Source organism: Protomyctophum parallelum (assembly GCF_964188405.1).
Source record: "Protomyctophum parallelum genome assembly, chromosome: 10".
Classification (NCBI taxonomy): domain Eukaryota; kingdom Metazoa; phylum Chordata; class Actinopteri; order Myctophiformes; family Myctophidae; genus Protomyctophum; species Protomyctophum parallelum.
This window is the reverse complement of record NC_139704.1, coordinates 21990177-22016357: the sequence shown is the minus strand read 5'-3', so window position 1 is coordinate 22016357 and position 26181 is coordinate 21990177. Positions and strand designations below refer to the sequence as shown.

General features: G+C 45.0%; 2 protein-coding genes across 2 annotated transcripts in view; one reads left to right on the top strand and one right to left on the bottom strand.

Annotated features, from left to right (window-relative positions):
* Positions 1-11854, bottom strand: part of cnnm1 (cyclin and CBS domain divalent metal cation transport mediator 1) — a 41090-nt gene extending 29236 nt beyond the window's left edge. Inside the window, exons 1-3 of the mRNA XM_083775337.1 lie at positions 10694-11854; positions 8772-9013; positions 7335-7647 (exon numbers count right to left, since the gene is read on the bottom strand). Of these exons, the coding sequence (XP_083631463.1) occupies positions 7335-7647; positions 8772-9013; positions 10694-11723 (1585 nt within the window). The 5' untranslated portion in view covers positions 11724-11854. The remainder of the gene's footprint in view (positions 1-7334; positions 7648-8771; positions 9014-10693) is intronic.
* A 4671-nt stretch (positions 11855-16525) lies between these two features.
* The window catches only part of hpse2 (heparanase 2), a 121683-nt gene continuing 112027 nt past the window's right edge, over positions 16526-26181 (top strand). Inside the window, exons 1-3 of the mRNA XM_083775341.1 lie at positions 16526-17166; positions 19580-19737; positions 21855-22016. Of these exons, the coding sequence (XP_083631467.1) occupies positions 16739-17166; positions 19580-19737; positions 21855-22016 (748 nt within the window). The 5' untranslated portion in view covers positions 16526-16738. The remainder of the gene's footprint in view (positions 17167-19579; positions 19738-21854; positions 22017-26181) is intronic.

Below are 26181 nucleotides of genomic sequence, written 5' to 3'. Positions count from 1 at the left end.
GCGTGCGTGTGTGCGTCCGTGTTTATGCACCATGATTATGTGTGATTTGATGTGTGATTTATTATGACAGTCCTCCCTGGGCCCAGGCCTCCCTCAGCAGTGGCGTGCACAGACATTTAGAGGGGCAGGTGCTCAAGTGGAAAAAAGTGCACCTTGTGCAGCGCGTGGAACCGGCCGGTTGCCTTAATAGTGTGAGATTTATAGATTTTAGGGCATGATAATAATATATTATATTATATTATATTAATATATTATAATATTATTATATTATAATATATTAGAAGCTTTTTATCAAGAATTGATCACGTCACCATGGTCCACATACTGTACGTGTGTGTGTGTGTGTGTGTGTGTGTGTGTGTGTGTGTGTGTGTGTGTGTGTGCACGCGCATGAGCCTACTGTAACTACTGTATATGCAGTATATGCTGTAGTGGTTTCGAGTGAAAATCAACCGATAATCATAGGTTACTTATCAAGACGATCTTATCGGTCTACTGCACATGCTGAGAGCCTACTGAGAACGACAACCCTCCTCATACCTTAACCTAAACCTAACCACAAGCACGGAGCAGCGCAGTCACTTCTGTGTTTCCTAATCGCAGCCAGTAGGCTCCCAAACTGCATGCAGTATAGGTCGATAAGATCGCCTTGTATAACCTCCTGGTGCCCATTAGACTCGTATAATACCTTTACTGCAATGTACAAAATCAACAACATCCCACAGTAACATTCCACTGACATTTAGAACACGCACGCACGCACGTACGCACACGCACACACCCCTCACCCCTGGCCCTTGCCCTTCTCAGTTAGGCATCATCACAGCTTCTTGCCAGGGCTCCTGCGCAGCCGGGGGGGGGGGGGGGGGGGTTAATCCCTGACAGCGGAGTGAGGGTGGGTGGAGGGGGCGAGAGATGCGTGACAAAGAAAGGACATTGGAAAGGTTGGCCTTGCATTTTTCATGCAGTCACAGTGTGGGGCATGGCAGGGTCACCCCGACGCAGGGCCTGGTTGGCATACTTCACCGGACGCTTGAAAATCTGTTCTTTAACACTTATAGGGCTATAATTTCCTCCATGCTAAACCAAACCCCTTATCTCTAAACTGCTTTGCCTTATTTTACTATCTTGAAAAACACTTTTGAATAGATAAAATAGCCAATCTACTTTGACACGTCGTGAGCTTGTAGATTGGCTATTTTAACTACCGTAATTTCACGACTGCAAAGTGCACCTGAATATAAGCCGCAGTAGCTAAATGTAGGGAAAAAACGAATGTACATATACAAGCCGCACTGGACTATAAGCCGCAGGTGGACGTGGACCGGCCATAGAGATAGATTTAGAAGGTTCCCTAGTGGCCATTGGCTGTAAAAATAAATCACCGTTGTTTAGGCCGCAGGGTTCAAAGCATGGGGAAAAGTAGCGGTTTATATATGTATTTGCCTTTTATTTTATTTTAATTTTTACTATTTGTTCAAATATTTTAAATAGATCAAACAGCCAATTTACAAGCTCAAAACCTGTCAGTGTAGAAGTATTTTAAAATAGTATAAAATGGTATAAAGGCATCGGCGAAAATAGGGCCCTTGGTGTTATGGGGGGACCCCATGAGTCAACTAATAGGGTTCAAGAGTTTAACCTTCTGAACCCTAGCGTCCATATTCATTAATTCTGCGCATCTCATACTAGGCAAACAATAGACAATGAAGCAATAGGCAATTTCTGCCAATAAGATTTGGGGTATAGTTCGAGGGAACTAGGAGGAGGGCCAAGCTGGCTTAAAGGGTGAAGCTCTCTCTCCGGGGTTGGGGGTGCGATGTAGGGGCTTTCAGTGACATCATAACCATTTGAGGACAGGGTTGGATGTGCTATATCTCCTGCTATTTTTGGCTATATGTCACAGCATATTAAGTGAAAATGCTCCCCCCCCCCCCCCCACACACACACACACACACACAACACAATTTCGCAATTGTAGAGCTAAAATAAGGCTTAGATGTTGTCTTCGGATCACTGCATGTGAAAGTCGACAGTCATCCATTACGGTCCTCCTCAAAGAGATGAAGAGCCAGGCCTCGTAAATGTCAGTGCTAATTTATGAAGGTCCCTGTGCCATCCCATCTGGGCCCTGCACACAATGAATGGCACTGCTGTTCCGTCTAATCCCAACGCTTAAAGATGAGCCGAGATGAAAAATATGTTCGTCACCCTTTTAGAGCACATCCGTGGTCAAAGCGGGGACAACATTAACGAGGTCTTTTTTTATTTTATTTTGTTATCATTTATATGGCAGATTTTTTTTATATCAAAAGTCCAATCTTGATTATTTCCTGTCAAACAAGAACGTCATGCATGCTTACAAAAAACATTTGTATTACTTCTGCTGCAAAGATACAAATATCACACTTGTGTGAATTTAGCGGCGCTCTTATCATCGTACATGTCACATTCTGTGCTCAGCCAATCAGCTGAGCACAATCCGTGCTCCAACGGACGGATGGACGGACGGACGGGTGGCCGGACAGACAGACAGACAGACAGACAGACAGAAGTCCAGTTGTGATTACTTCCCGTCAAAAACATCATGCGTTCTTACATCAGCAGGTTCTGTCAATCAAACTTCCACTGAGGACATCGATTCATTAGTCTAGCTGCAGCTAGACACTAGACAGGGCTTCTGTTTTGTATTATTATTGAATACTTTATTGCCTCTCGGGCTTCTCCCTAGGGAGGTCCTTGAGGCGAGTCCCACTGGGAGGAGACCTCTGGGGGCAGACCAAGGCGCAGTTGGAGGAAACAACATCGACTCACTGGCCTTGGAACGTCTCGGGATCCCCCCAGGAGGAAGTTACTAATGTTGCTCTGGAGAGGGAAGTCTGGAACACTCTGGTGGAGCTGTTGCCCCCGTGACCCGACTACGGATTAGCGGTTGAAGATGGATGGATGGATGGATGAATACTTTATTAAAAGTTTGCAAATAGGACAGTGGTACGATTATACAATGGTGCTAAAAGGATATCACAGAAAGCCCTCAGGGCTAACTTGTTTCCTTGTTTCATTTCATGAAACTTAATTTAGTTTTAGTCACATTTTAGTCACCTGGAATGTTTTAGCGTTAGTCTAGTTTTAGTCGACTAAATGTCATACAATTTCAGTCGACTAAATCTACAGTTGATTTAGTCGACTAAAATGATCTACAAGCTCACAATGCCCACGGCGCGTTGAATCGAACTTTACGTTTTTTTCCCACCCAGTTTTGTCTATGGTGCATGCATGGGAGTGCATCCTGCGGTGGGGGGACAGAGAGGAAGTGTACAATAAATTGAAACTATATATTTAATAGAAGCTGACTCCAACTTTGATATCATTCACACGTACTCCCCCCCCCCACACACACACACACACACACACACACACCACCATGTATCATGCTCAATGGTGTGATCGTGTGGTTAGTTGCGGCTTCAGCACAGAGTGGCTGAAGACTGAGGCATGTGTGACAGATGCGTTGTATACGGTAATGAAGAATGAATTGTTGTAACCAGACTTGTCGTTACCACCTCAAGCGAATTAACTTAAACCCCTAGCACTGATTCGTGTGAATTACTTGTGTGTTCCTCGGGAACCTCCGCATCACCAACAACTGCCAAGGAAATTCACAGGCAACACATCATCAATCATTTGTCAACAGTGCTGTCTGTGAACGGCATGGTTTCACGAGCAGAGTTCTGTGAAAATGAACGGACGTAAAAAACCCAAGAAAGGAGCTCATCCATCCATCCATCTTCAACCGCTTATCCGTAGTCAGGTTGCAGGGGTAACAGCTCCAGACTTCCCTCTCCAGAGCATTAGTAACTTCCTCCTGGGGGATCCCGAGGCGTTCCAAGGCCAGTGTGGCGATGTAATGCCTCCATCTGGTCCTTGGTCTGCCCCGGGGTCTCCTCCCAATGTGTGATCAATGTATGGCCGACATAAAGACACTGTGCTATGATGACCAAGTGCACATTTTATTCTATTCTTTCTAATGCTGTTATATGCTTTGTCATTGTTTATTATTGATGCTGTTCTAATATTTAGTTGTGTATATTGTTAGGGCTGACCCCAAACATTTGAATATTCGAAGCTTTGTTCGATGGCACGGAAAAAAAACGATTTTTTATTTTTGTATCAAAATACCTGATCTACAAGCCCACAACGCATTGCAGCATGACACGATGAGAGCTTGTAGATTTGGTACCCTTAAGCCATGTGCTTGAGCTCCAAGATTCATGAAACACTGACTCATTTTTAGGTCCCCCCCAGCTCCTGCCTAGGAATTAGTCACGATATGGAAATAAAGTAATATATACGCTGTTGCACTTGCACACCCGAAAGTATAGCAGAGTATACATTACAACAACAAATTAAGTTAACATGAACGGCCATACCAGCCATACCGCAGGTTATCATAATTATCCTTTGATAGCCGAACCCGCAGCGCCGTGGGTTTACAGCTTTATATCAAAATCGACCGGCAGAAGCCAAACACATACCTCTACTGCGCCCAGGTTGCTAGGCAACCTTCAGTGCACCCCATTGGAATCCACTCATTATGATTTCTTTCCTGCCTGTTTTCTCAGAAAAATATTCCAAAATTCGTCTTTTTGTCAAATCCGTCCAGTGTTCAGATGAGAATAGTGATTTTTGATGGCATCGCGGCCGACATATTACCGCTTCTGGCGAAAGATAAACAACATTGCCAGCTGCTAGACTTCAATGTGCTTTCGGTTTCGTCTCTGTGAAGCATGTGACACACACGGAAGCAGGGCTCATATACAGTTGATGTGAAGCATGGCACCGAGGGGGAAGCTCTCAAAGTGTTTTTTCTTTTTTTGTTATCAAATGTTTTTATTTATTTAAAACAAAATAGCACAATCAAACATGTTAACACCATGAGCTCTCAAAGTGTTAACTCCAAATAGACGGTCCCACCGGCGGCTTCAAAACGCCACTGAGCAACTTCCACTGACATGAATAGCGGAGGGGCGGAGCTTCGCACCAGTTCAGTCTCTATCCTTTTAATACTCTATGGTCAATGCTAGCGAGCTAAAATGAAGCCATCCTTGCTCTAGAAATCACCAATGTTCCCATCTAGATCACCAGATAATCAGCAAAGACCTCCGAACATTGTTTGTTTTATCCAAACCATGGAGAGCTCTGTAGATTTCGAGTTATTCAGCTTGTATAAAAGGAGGTGAACGGCAGCGCGGTTGCGCAATCCGGTGTAGGATCACGAAAGAAGGAAAGGCCAAGCAAAAAAAATGAAAAATTTGCGATCTGATTTTATATCAATAATAAAGCTTATCAGATGGAACGTTATGCCAGAAGCAGTTGCGAGTTGGATTCCAACTGGCGGAACCTTCCGTCAGAAGCAGTTAATTCGTTAACTATGAGTCTGTACTAATGGAACCACATGTGGTGCCATTAGTCTACTCTCAGATTTAAATAAAAACTGAGGATTTTACAGTGTAGATTTGGATCCCAAGAGATACTTTTCTTAATCAAATGGGGGTCTGTGGCCTAATATGCATTATCAAACATGGGGTCCTTGACATTATAGGTTGAAAATGGCTGATGTATAGGCTATGAGTGCTAAGATCTTTTTACAAAAATGTTTAGATTTTCATTATCGTGAGAACGATGGTGTGTGTGTGTGTGTGTGTGTGTGTGTGTGTGTGTGTGTGTGTGTGTGTGTGTGTGTGTGTGTGTGTGTGTGTGTGTGTGTGTGTGTGTGTGTGTGTGTGTGTGTGTGTGCGCGTGTGTCCGTGCGTGTATGTGATGCACTGATGCAGCGTAACATGCTGTATACTGCTATACAGTACACGTGATAGTACTGTTATAGTAAGGGTCCAATTTCAAAATATTTCAAAATATTTTACACACGTATTATGGGGGCATTGTAGCGGTCCCTGACACAAATGCTTTTCAGATGGGGGTCCGTGGCCTAATACATATAGACTAAATGTACTGCTCTTTGCACCGATCTCACCCAAACACTGTGAAATAACACGGATTGGCAATTCCGTACATACAATACTAGTGAAAGTCACGCCTCCGTCGCGGTCAAAACAGTAGTAGTGCAATATGTACGGATTTGGGGATTTTCTAGGCGTGTATGCACGGAATTGTATGCACGGAATTTTCACTGCGCTTGGGTGAGATCAGATTCGCTCTTTGATATGAAAATGTGATGTAGCCTATAGAGGGTATGCGCGTGACATCATCATCGTACCCGGAAGTCATGCGGGAATGCCTACTGAGTGGGAAAAAAAACAACTTTTTGGCCTCGACAGCCCATACATCCAAACAGAAAGGTCCTATCTGATTGCATTAAACAACATTAAAATTACTTTGCCACTGACTCACTTTATGCATGCGCAATTGCGCATACTCTCAGTGGGTTTCAACCAGTGGTCCGTGGACCACCAGTGGTCTTTGAGGGGGTTCCAGGTGGTCCCCAGCTAAATGATGGAGAGTTTAGTTGGTATACCATTATAGATCTGAGCACTTATAGATCTTTAACTCTTGAGAGTGTAAGATGAAACCAAATGGACAGGTCGATTTGGTTTCATTTTACGCTCTCAAGAGTTAAACTATTGCATCTGCATTACTAAATAAGAAGTCCACATAATTAGAGAACGTAGAAGAATTGTAATGAAAAGGCGGCGATCCGAGCACTCAAAAGATTAAAAAATGAGGAGAGGGTGGATAAAAATTATTATTATTATTATTTAGAAAAGTTAAAATAAGCCAACATGTTTCGACTCAAACAGAGTGGTCAAGTATCAGGGCAAGTATGGAAGACCTGTTTGAGTCGCAATGGCCTTAACCCATTTTGGGCGGGAACCCCTTTTGGTGTTTTCAGCATTATGTTATACTTTAACTATTGAAAAATTGCAGATCTACAAGCTCAAGCTACGAGCTTCTAGGTCTGCTATTTTTGAAAAATCGTGAAAATGTACTGCAAATCTTTGAATATATATTCTTTCAGAGCAAACGTTTTTAACTCAAATCTTTGCTTCTGGAAGGTCCCTGGAACAACATATTTTCAGAAGGGGGTCTGAGGCCAATTACATACATATAATCTTGGGGGTCCTTGACATGAAAATGTTTGAGAACGACATGGGTTTTTCAGAAAACTGTCAGGATTTAGAAGACATTTGTGGAATTTGTTCTAAATGCGTTAAATGACGAATAAATAATGGCACTTGATATGAAAACGGTTGACCCACCAGTGATATGAACGGTTGGGCTCGGTTATAGGCTATACAGGTCATAGGTTTTAGCCCTACCTCTCTTGAAGTCGTCGAGCATGACGTCGAGCCGGGCGTCGCTGAACACGCAGTGCATGGGCCGCTTGTAGAACTGTGTGACGGCCTTGAGCGGCGTGCAGTCGTCGGGGTCTACGAAGGCCAGGTCCTTGACGAAGAGGACGTCCACGATGTTGCGACGCTCGCCCTGGTACACAGGGATGCGCGTGAAGCCGCTCTGCATCACGTCCGACACGGTGGCGAAGTCCAGCACGGCGTCCGACGACACCATGTAGCAGTCGGAGAGCGGCGTCAGCACGTCCTCCACCGTCTTGGTGCGCAGCTCCAGCGCGCCCTATATTAGTATTGATTTAAGCAATATTACACGAGAGGGTGTGGTTTAATGTGATTATTGCCACGACAGTGATGCAGTCAGGAACGAGACGTAGTCGAGTTCCGCAAACTCTGCTCTGTTTCTGGGAAAACAGAGCAGCTGAATTATTTGTTTTGATTAGGTGTGGAGTGGTGCTCGTTTGAACCACGGCTAGAAGGCTGTTTCAACCAATCAGATTGCTTCCTCGAAACGACCTGTTGTACAATTGGACAGCAACATTTTGATATTAGTCTTAAGTCATATAGGTCAGTGGTTCCCAAACTTTTTCATATCAAGGACCCTCAAATTGACACTAATTAGCCCCACGGACCCCCCATTTGAAACGATATGCCAGGCAGGGACCCCCATAAGAGAAGGTTTTTACGGCTCTAGCAGTGATTCTCAACCCGTTTAATTTCAAGGACTCCCAGTTTGACATGCATTAGTCTACGGACCCCCATTTAATGGCATTTCTTTCTCTGAGACCCCAATTTATATAGAAAAATCAATGTTAATTTAACTCTGAGAGTGTACAAACTGTCTATCATTTAGCTGGGGACCCCTGGAACTCCCTGAAGGACCCCACTTTGGGAACCACTGATATAAGTAGTCTTTTGAATGAAACTTCATTTGTCATCTGAAATATTTTGGCTCATTTTAGTCGACTAAATAGCATAAGACTTTCGTCGACTAAAATCTATAGTTGATTTGGATTTGAAAACTAAAATGTCTATTTTGGCTGGCCTTGATGGCATCACAATGGCTGATTTTACACTTGGTTGCATGCTGAAAATAGCCGATCTACAAGCTCACAGTGTGTCGACGTGTTGTGAGCTCGTAGATCGGCTATGTTCAGTATGCAACCCAGCATAAAATGACCTGTCTTTTAGTTCTACTGGATCATCATTAAAGCTGGGCTGTTGCATGCCTGAGTCCAATGCATTCTGCCTACTTACGGTCCAGGACTTGCACCAGTCGCGAGTCCCGACTCTCAATAGAAGTCTGTATAGAGCCGCCATTGGACTGGCCCCATGAAGTGAACGCAGTTTGTGTAACTCTGTCTATATCTAAGGCTCTGGTCACGACAACATCAACACCGTCCATACCTGGATGATCAGGAGCTCCTCCTTCACCAGGTCGTGGTAGGGGTCCGTGACCCGCAGCATGGCCACCAGCTTCTCCCGCGTGTAGAAGCTGCTGATCTCCTGGCGCAGCGCCATGTCCAGGATCTTGGACACGGGGTAGGCGATGGGGAAGAACAGCAGCATGAGCAGGCGCGTCCAACACACGGTCCGCGCCGCGATGGCCAGGCTGTGGCGCGACGCCACCGAGTGGGGCAGGATCTCGCCTGGAATGGATGGATTGAATGAAAAATGTCATTAACAGATTGCAGAATGGGTGTATATATAGGCTATAGAGACTAGGGGTGTCAAAAAAATCGATTCGAATTAGAATCGCGATTCCCGCTATGAACGATTCAAAATCGATTCATAATTTCCAAAATTCGAAAGATTTTTTTTCTGCTTACAGTTACAGTTTTCACTACATGGTGTTTGTGATATGAAATGTCCAGTACCTCCCCAGTGCCTCCCCAAGTGCCACCCCAGTGTCTTCCCTGCAGTGTCTGCCCAGTGCCTCCCCAGTGTCTGCCCAATGGCTCCCCAATGTCTCCCCAGTGGCTGCAGTTTCTCCCCAGTGCCTCCCCAGTGCCTTCCCAGTGCCTCCTGCAGTGTCCCCCTGAGTGCCTCCCCAGTGTCTCCCCAGTGTCTCCCCAGTGCCTCCCCAGTGCCTCCCCAGTGTCTCCCCAGTGTCCCCTCAGTGCCTCCCCAGTGTCCCCCTGAGTGCCTCCCCATGCTCCCCAGTGTCTCCCCAGTGTCCCCCTGAGTGCCTCCCCATGCTCCCCAGTGTCCACTCAGTGCCTCCCCAGTGTCCCCCTGAGTGCCTCCCCAGTGTCCCCCCCGAGTGCCTCCCCAGTGCCTCCCTGAGTGCCTCCCGAGTGCCTCCCCAGTGTCTCCCCAGTGCCTCCCCAGTGCCTCCCCAGTGCCTCCCCAGTGCCTGCCCAGTGTCCCCCCAGTGTCTCCAATAGCAATACAAGAGCAATAATACAAATCAATCTTAATTTATTAATCTTATTCATTAATTATTGAATCAAATTAATTAATTAATCAAAATGTTCGACGCAAGAAGGCCCCCCTGCGGCCTGCGCCCAGCACCATGCCAAAGCTTTTTCCTGCAGGAAACACTGCTTGTGGTTGTAAATATATTGTTATCTGTGTTGCGAGGATGAGGGGGTACCTGGAAAAATATCTACCCCAAAAGGGGTACCTGGTCCAAAAAAGTTTGGGAACCCCTGGTCTACAAAACAAACTGCATGCTATTACAGAGGATAAAACTAGAAAACTAGTTTTGTTTTTGTTTTGTTTTTCAGACCTCCAGTTCTAAAAAGAAAACATCACACCCCTCTCTCTCTCTCTCATTAGCAGGCACAGCAATACCCCTCTCTCTGTTTCTGGTGCCCCCTACTGGTATTAATAAGTCACATACTCGTGCTCATACACACAGGTATACACAGGTACACGGACATTGCTGGTTGTAGGAGTGGTTGCACCACTCAAAAACACATTTCCACACAACAGCTCTATAAGGTATATTAATGACATATAGTAAAATGTTGAAAATGAGTGATCAAAAACACGGTTATGAAAAAGGGAAAACGTAGCCTAATGAATTCAGCATCTCATTCTGGCCAATCATTGGTCTTTTAATAAACACTCAAAACTGGCCATTCATTATATCAATGGCATTTAATGTTTGTGACAAGATTTGTGTTTACACGCACACTAAAAGTTGGACATAGGCCCTCAAAAATAGAGAGGGGGTGAGGCCACTTTCGAAGTGCAGCCGTCTGTACACCTCTGTGCTCTTTGAGGGCGGTTTTGAAGGAGTCTATAGGCCGGGATTACATTTCTTAACGGCTCTCGATAGGGCGTTTCACATTTTTATAGTGGCAACAACAACAACAAATCACCTATGAAGAAGATGCCGAACGTGCACAGTAGCGCCGTGCAGAGCGGCGTCATGCCGGGCAGGATCTGGCACGTCCACACCACGAAGCACGTGTTGGTGAGCACGTTGCCCAGCACCACCGTGCACAGGATGTAGTTGCCGTGGCGGCGCACGGACTCGATCTTGCGCGCGTGCCTTTGCTCCTGCTCCGTGCCGCTCTGCTGCAGCACACTGAGCTCCACGGGGTCCAACGCCAGCATGCTGATGTTCAGGCCGCTGCAGAGCGCCGACAGCGCCAGCAGCAGCGCCGAGACGGCCGCCTGGAGCCACGCGTCCGCCCGCGGCGGCCTCTCCACCACGGCCAGCCAGAAGTCCCTGGTGGCGAGGTGCTCCCACTTGGCGCCGTCGAACGCGCACATGGAGTAGTACTTGACCCGCTCGCCGCGGCGAAGGTCCTTGGCGAGCAGCTCCACCAGCACGGAGTTGTGGCTGGACGAGGCGGCGCCGGTGGACCTGAAGGAGCCCAGCAGCTCGATGTCCGAGCTCCGGGCGCTCTCCTCGGCGCACGGGTTGTTGGTGCGTCTCGCTCGGCCGGGCGGACTAGTATCCTCCTCCTCGGTGTCATCCTTACCGCGGTCCCCTCCCGGTTCTTCTATGAACGCGATCCACGGCGCGGCGTCCCGTCTGTTGTTGTTGTTATCGCCCCCCTCCTGCTGCTGCTGCTCCCCCGTCCCGTTGTGGTGGTGGTGGGGGTCCCTCGAGTAGTACACCCTCAGCACGAAGCGGGTGCCCTCAGTCGCCCGCACCATCCCGTCCTGCACGGACAGCTGTCCGCTCTCGGTGTCTTCGGGCCGGACGCCGAGCAGCGCTCCGGCCGGTCGCACTGAGAGCAGCGAGAGGAGGAGGACGGGGAGTATGATGATGATAGTAGCGGAGGAGTGGTGGTGGTACCGGTGGTGAGGAGGAGGATGCAGGATGCGAGGCGGCAGGCTGCTGCAGCGGCGGCGGAGGAGGAGGAGGCAAGCAGCATCCGCAGCATCCGCAGCCATCATCCTGAATGAATGAATGAATGAACGAGAGCCCCTGAAGGACACACGCGAGCGAGCTGATGATGAAGATCACATGATCTGCATGCAGCGCTTCTTTCACTCCGCTGGGAGCCTATCGATGGAAACAGCTGGCCAGTGACTGAGAGCGAGGTGTGTGTGTGTGTGTGTGTGTGTGTGTGTGTGTGTGTGTGTGTGTGTGTGTGTGTGTGGGGGGGGGGGGGGGGGGGGTAAAGAGAGAGAGGGAGTTATAGGGGAGGGAGAGAGGGGGCACAGTGGGAGAGAGATGGAGAGAGGAGGGGGAGAGGAGAGGAAACGCGGATTGAGAGAAAGATGGGGAGGTGTAGAGAGGGGAAACACTGGAGTCTGTCTTAAACGGGGTTACACAGTGTGTAACGCGCGCGCGCACACACACACACACACACACACACACACACACACACACACACACACACACACACACACACACACACACACACACACACACACACACACACACTATGATGACGCAATGGTATGCCGCGCTCCCAGTTTCTAAAAATAGAAATTAAGGAAATGCCCTATAATGAACCCCATCATCATGCACATTACATTTCACCCGATCTGATTTTATGATGAATTGAACATGGTGGGCAAGTGTTAACTGTGGACGTGGTGTCGTATAAAGAGTTTTGTATTGTTTTGTGCTTGATGTAGGCCTACTGTAATTATCCAATCTGTTAATAAATTAATCAATCAATCAAGATCAGCACTAGCCTCGGAAACCCATGACGTTTTCACTCAGCACTAGCTCAAATAGTGCAAGATGTGACTGCAATATATGTGCGATTGTGCGTGCGCATGCATGATCACGCGCACGCACGCTCGCTCACGAGAGATCAGTGTGACTACATGAGTGATTGGTTGTGTCGGGGTGATAGTAGGCTACACACACTGACACGCTAACTGCAGTGCAGTGTAACATATCCGGCTGCAGCCTCCAATTCACGTGATTATCTATTTATTTATTTGCCCTTTTCAAAATGTCCACAAGATGGCAGTATCGTCACCTTTTTCGCCACCGTGTCTTCTGTTTAGCAGCAGGAATGTATGATTTAGGATATTATATGAAGACAAATCTGATATATATTATTATTTTTTAACCTATTTTAATATTCCTATAGACGACACTGTCCACTATAGTTGTGTGTGTATAGTTTAGTCTTTCCCGACCCCTTTTGGGTGCAATCACCTCATTGTCAACCAATCCGCCCATAGGAGAATAAATAAATAAATATGTAAAGTGTCATCAAAGTAGTTGACCATAATAGCTTTTGATCCTTTATCAGCACAGTCAACGGCTGATTTAAACACGATGGATTTATACACGAATTATGTTGGGATTCTATAGTGGACTTTGGGGTTAAATATATGGTTATATTATACCCCCGTCCCCAGAAAGAAAAGGTTAGAAAAGGACTCGAGTTATGTTGTCCGGTATTTAGGGCGCGTTCGGCTATGCGCACCGGGAATGTGGTCAGTTTGTTGAGTATGGTGGGCGGTGACGTCACAGAGTGCGTTCAGTGTGCCTTATTTACGAAGGACCAGTTACAACACACCATTCACACTGAGCAACCCTACCCTCAGGGTAGGGTTGCTCAGTGCGGGCACTCGGCACACCCGGTGCGCTGCGCACTGGATTTTCGAACGACAACGCACTGAGTGCACTGAATAAACGAACGACAAGAGAGCACACCAGTGCGTTCAGGGCGCATTTCCGAACGCGCCCCTAGTTTCTGCTTATAAACCAACCCTCCCCTGCGCGCAGCTGCATCTTAACTGAGCGCCGTTTGCATTGTTTTAAACACACACACACACACACACACACACACACACACACACACACGCCTCGGTCCTTCAAGTTCTCTCACACACAGGACCTCAATTGATCCAGACTGCAGGTTCCGCAGACGAGGTCAATTGTATCCAGTAAAGTTGTGACCTTTCCCTCAACAGGAGGAAAAAGTTACGCTCTTGAAAGTCAGTTCCACTTAAACTCATAACTCTAAAAAACACCACGCGTTTCCCCGGGCGTATAAAAAAATATCTTTAATTATGGAGACATTATAAGCCTACTTTGTTTTAGCTATGTGGGAAGTTACGCGACATCGCTGTATGCTATGTCGACTAAACAGCTAGCCTACATCAGTTTCCACAACTCGAATGTAGGCCTATATAAAAGCTGACTGAGGAGGCACAAATTGTCAGCCTTGTGGTAAAAAAAAAAGAAAAACCTTAAATTTTTATTTGCAGGCTACTTCTCGTATGACTTAAACATGCCCAGTAAAGTTAAGTTAAACATTGGAACATGATTTCCGTATAGGTTGTTTTTGCATTTGGAAGAATTTCACGTTCAAAGAGCTGTAATGCTTTTAAGTGCATGTTAAAACAATGTCAGTGTGCTATTTTAAGATGCCAGTCAATCAAAGTTTAGAACGAAGTGACTTCCGCATGTGTTTCGATATGTGTGAATTAATTTCGACTTGATGGTTCATCTTTAAAAAAAGTTTACATTTAGGCTACTGAGTTTTTCCCACAATGCTTAATTGTAATATTAAGCCAATGCCGTTTTTATAAATAAAAAAATACATTTAATAAATAAAAGGGCCTAATCGTTGAGAGGGAAACTTCATGACAACGGTAACGTTTAACAATTTACAATTACATTGTCTGGTATTTATCAGATGACTTAGGCCTAATTACAAAGATTACTGGTCAAAGAACAATGATCACGTAAATAAAATGCAAAGAAGACGTAAATAAATAAAATGCACGTTACAAAGTATAGCCTATAACTGCATTTGAAGTTACCATGAAGATACACATTTCATGTTAGGCCATGTGTCAATCTAAATCAGATAAGGCAGGCTAACTAGTAACTATATATACATACATGTAAGCATCGAAAAGAAAATACTATATAGGCAACTTAAGGCAAGACAAGATTCATATACCGGCGTAAAAAAGTAGGCTACCTCATGAGACGTGCGTGCGTGTGTGTCTCTGTGTGTGCGTGTGTCCCCTCGTGTAGTCTTTTCACTGCAGGCACTTTTAGCCAAACAAACTATCGTTCACATCGCATGTGGCGCATGGCAGGCTCATCATATTGATCACAAAATGCCATTTGTGTGTCAAACTGACAATTTAATGTCTACATATATATGAGGGCTCATATGGGCTAAAAATAGAACATTCATATAGTATATTCTTTCATCTCCTTTCATGTTAATACTTTGGAGACCAGTGCATGACCTCGATCGACCGCGCTTCCCTGTGACATATCGCTAAGAGCATCCGTTCGTTTTTTCCTGCAGAGTGCATATTATCTCTCTCTGAAGGCTAACAACGAAGCCCACATCTGGCGATAAATGTCACAGAAAGGTTAAAAAAGCTTTATAGGGGAGTTCTTTATATGACGGATTTATTTTTCAAAAGCATCCTATCTTTTTGAAGCGACGCCAAAATGCGCAAGAGCTCCAAAATATCACCCGTCTTGTAGGCTATAAATCGCGCAATAGATCACTTGTTGGTAACAAAGGAGAAATAAATTAAGGAAAATCTAAATGGTATTGGACACATTTTGGTCCATGCTGACCTGTTCAGGTATGCATATTATTTGTATTCCCTTTCTTTGTGTACGTGTCGGATTAATCATTTTAGCAAATAGCCATGCGTGCCTAAAGCTAATAGCAAATAAATAACAATACATTTTCAACATACATATACAATACTATATTGGCATTTGGTACCTTTATTGCATATATTGTTACATGTGTCAGCAACATTTAGCTTAGGCTATATATACTCGACTCTTTTTTTCCATTTTCCATTGCTGTAGCCTACATTAAATCCTGTAATCATATCGTGTGTTTTTTTATGTTGTTATGCAGGAGCGCACAAAAGACACGTTTCTACAGACTATGTGGTGTGATGTGATGGACAATATAGCTTTCTGGGATGGATGAGATCTTGATCGTGATGATTGATGATGTAACTTTAAACACATCGTGGACAAGCTGGCCCTCGCGGGCCTTCCCTTCGCTTCCACATTGACATTGAACGATTCTTTTTTAAATCGTTGGTTGGTTAAAGTAACCATAAGAGTATTCCTTCTCAAAAAAATAAACTATACATAAGTATTATTATTAGGTAATACACGTGCGCAATTCATTCATAAAACGACCTGGCTGTCTCCATCATCATTCAGTCACGCACCGTTTCTAGTGATACATGATATGCTTCTTCTTAACAACAGTCTAACCATGAAGGCACATGCCTAATATATTAAAATCACCCTGCATATACTTATATGTTTAGGTCTACTTCTAATAGATCACCTCACTGCGCTCATCTCTGCAATTAAAAAAGAAAACCCCCTTTTTACGGGTCCATGTGTATACTCTCGGATGGCTTTAAAGTTAAGTCAAAGCCATTGCGAGATGAGATCACTCTTAAAGCTTCATCAGTTCAGAATGTATATACCTTGGGCTTGAGGAACCTTCTATATGGGGGCGGCGCTGGGTCCTCTCCTCCCCCCCAGCCTCTGGCTCCCACAGCCGGGGAGGAGGCTGGCCGCGAGGCGTGCAGCGCGCCTCTGCTCTAGTCTGTTTTGACTGCAGCTCCCACTAAACTCCTCCGACCGAGGGGCGGAGAAGAGGGGGGGGGGGGGGGGCGCAGAGAGAGAGAGAGAGAGAGAGAGAGAGAGAGAGAGGGTGTGGGACAGTCAGTGAGAGAGGGGAGGAGGGTGGGAGTGGGAGAGAGACAACCAGACAGGAAGACAAGAAGGACCAGATCTATGAAACCGGGGCGGACGGTCGGAACTGTATAGGGTAGGCTTAGTAGTACGGCACCACAGACAGAACAGAAGAAGACGTTGCAATTTTCCCCCCGCGGCCCGGCCTCACCTTTCCTCCGTTCACAAGCGACACAGCGGTGGTCCCCACTCCCCGCGCGGTGCGCACCACCACCGCACCACTTGAGAGATGCCCGGCTGCAGCGGCGGCGGCGCGTCACGCCACGCGTGTCCACCATCACCGGCGTCCTCCTTTTTCTTCTCCTCCTCCTCCTCCCCGGCAGTACGTTGTTCTTCTCCTTCTCGTCCTTCTCCCAGGCGGTGGCTGGCATCTGCGTCTCTGGTGCTGCTCATGCAGTTGGTGCTCCTCTCCTCCTCCTCCTCTTCCTCCTCCTCCTCCTCCACCGCATACCAGAGATCCGCGGCGGCGGCGGCGGCGGCGGCGGCGGCGGCGGCGGCGCGTAGTGGGAAGCAGCAGCGACCACCGGGGTTCACGGAGCGGACTCTCATTCTACTGGACGTCAACACGCGCAGTGCCGTCAAGGTCCTGAATGAGAACTTCCTATCCTTGCAGCTGGACCCCTCGATCATTAAAGACGGCTGGCTGGACTTTCTGAGGTAAGAGACTGCAGAGAGAGAGAGAGAGAGAGAGAGAGAGAGAGAGAGAGCCAGAGAGTGAGAGACAGAGAGAGAGAGGGGAAAATCCTTCCCTTTTTCCCTTTTCTCCCCCTTCCTTTCTTTTTTTGTCAACAGGCAGCAGCAAACCCTCTTCTCCTCTATCGATTTGCAGCAGTGTCCATGACCATGATGTCTGATTTATCGTCGTTGGGGAAATTTTGGGAATTGGATTTATGCTGCTTCGTGCGTGGCGCGCGTGCGTTTTCCATCCCCAGGACGGGCCAAAGCGTTTCTCTTTAACTGCATGGTGTTTGAATGGTGCCAAATTAACAAGTGACTGTAAAGTTTAGAATCGGTTGGATATTATGCTCTCACCATAATTATATGCCCATAATTATGCTATTTGTGATCGCATTTTGTGCCTCTTGCAGGCCATATAGTCGTTAGCTTGTTCATGCAACAAACACACTTAAAAATGTAACAGTGTACTTATTATATTAGTGCAAAGTATAGGCCTATAGCGAACACGTGATATAGGCCAAATTTAAATTGTTAGACTTTAAATGTTGTTGTTTCACAAATATGTTCTTATAGCCAATATAGGCTACTGTATAGGCCCTATATATGCGATTTGCAAAGACGGTTCAAAATAGTCCACGAAATGTGTCATGTTATTATTACTATAGTACATGTTATTATAACTAATGTCAGTTAAGGCATTTCAAAAGTGTTAAATACCCCCAGAAGGTAAAGAGTTATTGCAGATTAACTTGTTGACTGAAAGAGGCTTAATATAGCGGCTCAGTTCAAGTTCAAGGCTATATTATAGCCGACTTTTTGCATATTGTATTATAGGTTTAACAAATTGAATTAACTTAGCATGTATACAAAAAATAACAGCAAATCATTTAATTAAATTTCCTCTCATTGCTTAAAGCCCTATATATTCGACTTATAGATAAATAGATAAAATAGCAGATATACACGCTGCCATGCATGTGTGTAAGAATGCCGTGTGAGGTTGTATAGGTATATGCTATTCTGTATTTATTTGTTCTGCTATTTTTGAACATTTTTGAACAAAATGGGAAAAAAAAGAACATTTAAAACGTTTGAAAATGTACCCAAAATATGGACGCCAGTTAATGTGGTTAATGAGAGTCAGCAGTTTCGTTTATATATATATATATATATATATATATAAAAAAAATCTTCAATATTATAAAATATAGGCCCATTGCTCAAAATAATAAGTTTGACCTTTTCAGCACAATAGGTCAATTTTGCTCAATGTCAAACTGCATGAATTAAATAGTGCTGTGTTCTTTTTTCTGTAATGTGACGAAATATTAATTAATCTTCAAATTAATTCATTGATTTTTTTAATCCAATGCACAGACTCAAATGTTTCACCATAAATAAACATTACATTAAGCTGCAGCATGTATATGTTATCTTTCAAGTAAGTCGAAACTCGAAAGGCTAGTGCGTACTGTATACACACAAAAATCGGTTATACGTTCATTTAAAAGTAGTTGTTTTACTTTTTTTTTTTACTTTTTTATGCATTTGAGTGAAAGGGTATAAGGCATATATTATGTAGGCCTTAAAATATATATATATATATATATATATAATATAATATATATATATATATATGTATGTATACGACGGACCTAATATAGCTAGTCTATATAATGCGGCGTCATAGCGTAAGCTATCTTCATACAGCCTTCACATAAGGTCTATTGTTTTCTTTCAAATGTCCCGTAACTTTAGAGAGGCTTGTATAAACTGCATCAGCTCTTCTGATACACCAACTGGATAATATAATATGCATTTGCTGCAGCTGTTGGCCAGGTTTGTCCTGAACAGTTTATTATCATTATTATAGTAGTAGGTACAAAGTGTGTAGCTGTTGAGCAGTTGCAGTAAAAAAAATTACTCCGAGCTATATGCTCGGTCGGTGCATGCTTGGGAGTTACAAAATGGGTAAATTAACGGAGGATTGCACTGTGAAATCTTTACTGCGAAAGAAAAGCTGTTGTGTGTTAAGTGAAACGAAACCCCTTTCTCGTTCACGTGGCAAATATCGCACTAATTCCAAATATTTATGGAGCTAAGAGACAATAATATTACAGATGGGGGAAAAAACTGTAACACATTTCTGGGCCTGCATGGTCTGGAACAGTAAAGTTTTCAGATGAAAGCGTGCTTTTTGAAGAGGCGTTCCGTATGGCAGCCTGCCCTGTCATTCACTCACTCACAGCGGCGATGCGTTTCCGTTTATGATATATATATAGGCTATCGTGTAACTATGAACAAACTATTCCCCCCCGCAGCTACGAGTATTTTTTACAAGCATATTTCGCTGTCTTTCATGTGTGTGTAATGTGTTGTTTTTGTTGTTCAGTTCCAAGCGCCTGGTGACCCTGGCCCGGGGACTGTCCCCAGCATATCTGCGCTTTGGGGGGAAGAGGACCGATTTCCTGCAGTTCCACAACCTCAAGAACCTGGCAAAGTTCAGAGGACAGGCTGGTCCAGATTACTATCTGAAAAACTACGAAGATGGTGAGTAGTAAATTCACCTAATATTATGTTTGAATCATGAACCCCACTTTCACAAGTTTCCATATATCCTAATCCTATTATATATATAGGTTACAGTATAGGCCTATAGTCGACTTTTGATGTAGGCCTACGGTAGGCCTATGTCATCTCACGATTCTCACCCCAGCAGCAGGAGTCTATAGGCTGCTACAAAATAAGTAGGCCTAAATGGGACTATTCAGAATAAAAAAAACAACTAAAAACTATAGGCTGTATTATTATTTTAAATATAGGCTGTTCAATATATTCAAGTAGCTAAACGCAGTAAATGTTTTTTATTTATTTTTTATTTTAGCCTATTCTAGATTAATCCTCAAATGTAGGGCGCGTTCGGCTATGCGCACCGGGAATGTGGTCAGTTTGTTGAGTGTGGTGGGCGGTGACGTCACAGAGTGCGTTCAGTGTGCCTTATTTACGAACGACCAGTTAAAACACACCATTCACACTGAGCAACCCTACCCTCAGGGTAGGGTTGCTCAGTGCGTGCACTCGGCACACCCGGTGTGCAGCGCACTGGATTTTCGAACGACAACGCACTGAGTGCACTGAATAAACGAACGACAAGAGAGCACACCAGTGCGTTCAGGGCGCATTTCCGAACGCGCCCGTAATGTCTAGGGACGTGAACGTGTTCGGCTACTTTTTTCCCCCAAACTTGATTAACACACAGCTGAGGCTAAATTGGTTGTGATTGACGAGGTGGCAACTGTGCAGAAAATACTTCCATTTGAAACAGACGCGGGCGCGAGTTATACACAAAAAAGAAAAAATCAAAGCGTTGGGACTCATCCTTTTTGAGCACAGGTGCTTTTAATTTGGGCACTCAATTAAATCTGGGTGAAAAATCGAACATGACATTTATTGCGTATGCGTGGAATGTGGGACTATCTCGGGCCAGTGAAATGTATGTAGGACTATAGCCATATCGATTCATGCGGGAGTTGTCGTGGGAAAAGTTCGCTGAAGCCTGGTTTATAGGCCTAGTATAAGGGTCTCATTTCGCCGTGGAAGTGTCGAAGAACATGGAATGGAACGTATAGCACTATATAGTGGTTTGGTTTCAAACTCTCCTTTGAAGGACGCCCAATTTATTATGAAGGTTATTTGGCCGCGGACCCGGAAATATGCTCATGTGCTGTGCCAGCAGCAGCAGGTAGCTATAGCTACACCTAATACTAGTTTAAAAAATATAAATGAAAACATTACAAAAAATGTTGTAATTTTTTATATAGCAGATCTACAAGCTCACAGTCACATTTCAATGCACTGTGTGAGCTTATATATGTAGCTATTTTCAATTTGGCTGGGAACCCCCTGGACAACCCCCCCCAAGGACCTCTGGGGGTCCCCAGCCAGACCCCACTGTGAGAAGCACTGACCAGTGGTGACCAGACTGTTTCTCAAACACTTTGTTGTGAATTATTTTGCCACGGACCCCTATCTAAAAAGAGGCTGTGCCATGGCAACCTGATTTGTCACCTTTTGTTAACATGTTTTGAAATTTGAAAAATAAAATGGGGGCATATAAGTGTTTAAATTGTCCCTCATTTGCTCCCCCTGGACCCCCTGAGACCCCCTCAAGAACGCTAGATGCGATTTGACGTATATTCTCTCAACACAAGATTATACTCTTCCACAATCTTCGAATGCTTCATAACTGTACAGAATGTAACTGCACCTAAAAAAAAAAAGAAGTTGCGACAGGCAGCTGTCATCTGTTTGTCATTTCCGTTCAAGAAAATACTGTAGAGTACAGGCCTATTTTAAAATATCTTTTAAACAAATCTATGAATTTCCATTTCTGCTAAGCAGCCAAGCTATAGATAAGCTTTGACCAAGTTTGTTCATTTATTTATCTGATATCAATTTCAGTGCTTCTGATGTGCAGACTGTTAGCCAAGTAACACACGAGAATAGCTTTTTGTACGACTGAGTTGCATATCAAAAAATGGCACTTTTGTGAACTTGTGGAGCCGCTTATATGTTCGACGTGTGTGTGACGCTGCCGTACACGACAAAGGATGAAATAACTGAGCTGTATAATTGTTTCTGCGGCACCCTGTCCGTCCGTCCACCAGACATCGTGCGCAGTGACATCGCCCTGGACAAGCAGAAGGGCTGCAAGCTGGCCAACCACCCGGACATGATGCTGGAGTTGCAGAGGGAGAAGGCAGCCACCATGCAGCTTGTGCTGCTCAAAGAGCAACTCTCCAACATCTACAGCAACATTACAATAACAGGTAAGAGAGATCACACACACACACACACACACACACACATGCACGCACGCACATACACACGCACATACACACACACACGCGAGCGTTTTGGCATAAACATTCAAGCACATTGCCACATAATATTGACATGAAACAGAATGGCCTGTGTGGGTTACACACACACGGATGGACGGCATGCGTGCACCCACAGGGGCCCTGCCCTCTCTTACACACACACGCACAGTCGCACACACACGCTGTGGACAGCAGAGCCGATACGCTCATGCACATGCGTGCATGCACACACGCGAGGTTCAAAGCATGCCGATATAAACCATCAGCTTTCAGAATGACAAATGTAATTTGTAAAAGAGGAATGCGGGGATGGATGGAGGGCTACAGCAGCAGAGGGGTAGTAAACACAGCGCTGACATTTCCACTGGTTAGAGTTAGCTCAAGCCCACCGCAGGGGGATCGCTGGGGTCTTGCCTTTTGGGTGGGCTGCATTTCTTATCGGTTGCCGTGACTAACTAGAGTGGAAATGCAGGACTTGAAAAGAACGCTTTCTGTGGAGATGAGAGTGACTTGTTGTGAGTTTTGCTGGTGTAGCGACGGAACGGACTTGTCTGAGACCCTTGATCATGGGATTTACTGGAACAGTTGTTCCCAACCTTTCCTGGATCAGGTCCCACTTCAAGGTCTCTAAAACGTCCGTGGCCAGGCCCACCCATCTGACCACTTAACACGTCAGGTGGGTGTATACATTATACAGAGCATACAGAGAACGCTTTTGGTTGAGATGTGAGTTATGTTACTGGTGTAGTGAAAGAATGGGCTGAGACCATTGATCATGTGTTTCCCTATAAACCTGGTGTTTCACCCCCCCACACACACACACACACACACACACACACACACACACACACACACACACACACACACACACACACACACACACACACACACACACACACACACACTACATAGTGCTGCGTGCCTGATGTGCATTCTTGTGGGCCTGCATTGTCATCTTCTCAAGCTACAGTTAAGTTATGTTAGGTATAGTGTGGCAGATTCTAAAGTATAAAGTATATAGCAGATTCATAAACTCTGTGAAACGTTGTGGGCTTGTCTGAGGCCGTTGATCAGGTTTTTAGGTCTTCCTAAAACCACTTACCGTTGCCATTGTACATTTCTGCGAAAGACAGAAGTGTGTTGCATGCAACGTTGTCAATGTGTAGGATAGGTTTAGGTATGTTGCAGGTATGTGTTGACATTTTGCATTTAGGGTTATAGGTTGAGACTGAGAGGTTAGATTTAGAGTTAGTTATCATGTACTTCAAATTGAAAGATGTATGTTTGAGTCAACATGGTCCGCATATAGTAGGCATGCTCGCACACAATGTTTTGGGGATTAGAATACGCCCGGTTTCAATGTTTTTTTGCGCTTTGTGGAAACGTACAGTGACATTTCTTCTGGCGAGCAGGCTGCATACCCATGCACTGTGACAGGGTCAACCCTCCCACCACGTATGACGTAGGAGCAACATGGCTGGCATGTGAATATGGTTAATACCTTTTAAACAGAGTCAATATGCAGACAATGCCGAATGAGGATCCATATAATTCTTTGTTTTTTGGGGTGTATAAAGCAGTCCCAACTGAAAACGTTGGAATCCGATCAAGAAAACACACAAAGACAGGCGATCAATAAGACATAAACACTTATAACACTTACAATGTGCCGAGGGAAGGCATCTGCGCTGGAAAGTATTCCCTCCAAACATCCCGTGGTCAGACGGTGGAATGTGAGACCACAGCAGGGGGACATCCTGAGATTTTCAGCATTTTCTTTTCTCCAGAAAGCTATTGATGAATGTGTGGGAAGCTTCCAATTACACCTCAAGCTGAATCCAAGTTGAATGTGTAATTTGTGTGTGTGTGTGTGTGTGTGTGTGTGTGTGTGTGTGTGTGTGTGTGTGTGTGTGTGTGTGTGTGTGTGTGTGTGTGTGTGTGTGTGTGCGAGTGTGAGTGTGTGTGTGTGTGTGCGTGTGCGCGCATGCGTGCGTGTGTTTGTGTGCGTGTGTGTGAGAGAGTTTAGTGGGGGATTCCCACGGGAGGACCCTGTGTGAATCATAGGAGGACACATCTAGTATCAGTTGTTGCAGTCAAAACATGCCCCACCTAACCTTGCACCCATCACGGTACACAGTGAAATCGTCAGTGTTAATTTACCCTTGTGGGTAACCATTGGTAAACATTGATGCACTCTAAGAGTTGCACATGGATGACTTATTAGCAATTGTCCGTTGGGTGCATGACACTGCAAAATCTGTTAACTTATACTGTAACTCAGAAAGTGAAGAAAACATGGAGGTTCATGTCGACTCAGTATGCATAGATGTGATTGCCTAGATATTCTTAGCCAGGTAGCAAGTCTATCTCTGTGACCCGAGTCAGTCTGCACCAGACACATAACCAGTTATATTAAATGAATAAACCCTATATACATAGTTGACCAGGGTCATCCAGAGCTCTGTACTACTGCCGTTTTCCCCCTTAACAGCTGATAGAAGCTGTGAGCGTGTAGATCTGCTATTTGTTTTTTGAATCATGTCACGTGATGGATGACTGATGTCACCGGAGCTGGCCACATGAAGTCCCCAGATCCACACACTGGAGCCACGCCGGTCCCATGTGGATCCTGAGATCCACATGGTTAGATTAATGTCCCCACGCTAATATGGTCTCCTCACACCAAAACAATGGGATTTGGGAATCCAAATTTGGCAAAAGTTTTGCTTTAAAACAATGATACATTATTACAGTAAGACATTACAGCCAGCGAATAGCCCGATATGATGCATATCACGCGTGATCTATTCTCTTGTATTCCAGCCAGTTTTTGCAGCACAACAGTTCCGAGTGTCTTATGGCTCGGTGGGGGATATTGTCTGCTTAAGATGCTCACGTATTGCCAGGGATCCATGCGGCTGAGGCCATACAAAAACAGAGTCACGCGAGGGAGCACGGTGGCTTTCTTTTTGTTTTGAGCAGGTGCCATCGTTTGTTATGGAGGGGGAGGCGAGAGCCACAGCAGCAGGAGGACTTTATTTACTGAAGCAGATTCACTGCGCACTAGCGTTCTCACAGAAAGCTCATTCCTCAACCCGGAGGGAGGGAGAAAGGGACGGATCAACGGGAAATTTCCCAGACAGAAAAAGTAGACAAATGGACCCTAACCCGGCTAATTCACCTTTAGCTAAGCCTCTCCACCTCTCCACCTTTCCACCTTTAGCTAAGCCTTTCCACCTCTCCACCTTTAGCTAAGCCTCTCCCACTTAGACACTTCCACTTGGACACTTTCCAGCCGGGCTCATTCAATCCAATGTAAATATCATGGACTTTACACATTAAATACTGGTTCATTTTTGGACCCAGACCTTCAAAATCAAGGCCTGCCATATGCACTGGAAAAATATGTGTGTGACATTTCTTGTTTAAAACAATGTTTTATCATATAGGAAAACTATTGGTGGAGAGGTTTGTCTAACACATGTTATGCTTAGCTGTGATTGGACCATAGCAGTTTGGGGAGGCGCTTTGCTATAGGTCAATTGGTAACAGCTAAGGGTCATAAGGGAGGCTTTTATTTTATTTAATGTTATTTCTTAGACGATATATATATTTAGATCCTGCCGGCTGATAAAACCACTACTGGTTGACAGTATATATTCACAACACATTGTGATCTTATTTCTAAATGTTCACCCCAGAACAGGGCCACAAGTTAATCCCGTCAACGCTGCAGACAGTATAGGTTAAACGGCAGTCCCTGCAAATGTGCGCTAGTCGTGTGTACTGTGTAGCTTTATGCGTTTTGTATGCTGTGCAAAGGGTTTGCTTATGTGGTCCTGTGTTCTCTGGAGTGCAACGGAGTAGTGCAGTAATATGGGCTACAGAGGCACAAGGCTGGCGTTTAAATATGTCTGGTAACAATCAGCGTAGCCACACTGTGTGTGTGTGTGTGTGTGTGTGTGTGTGTGTTGTGTGTGTGTGTGTGTGTGTGTGTGTGTGTGTGTGTGTGTGTGTGTGTGTGTGTGTGCGCGACTATGCGTGCGTGCGTGCGTGTGTGTGCACATGTGCGTGTGTGTGTGTGAAGGCAGGTGGTGTTTAAAGGTCGTTT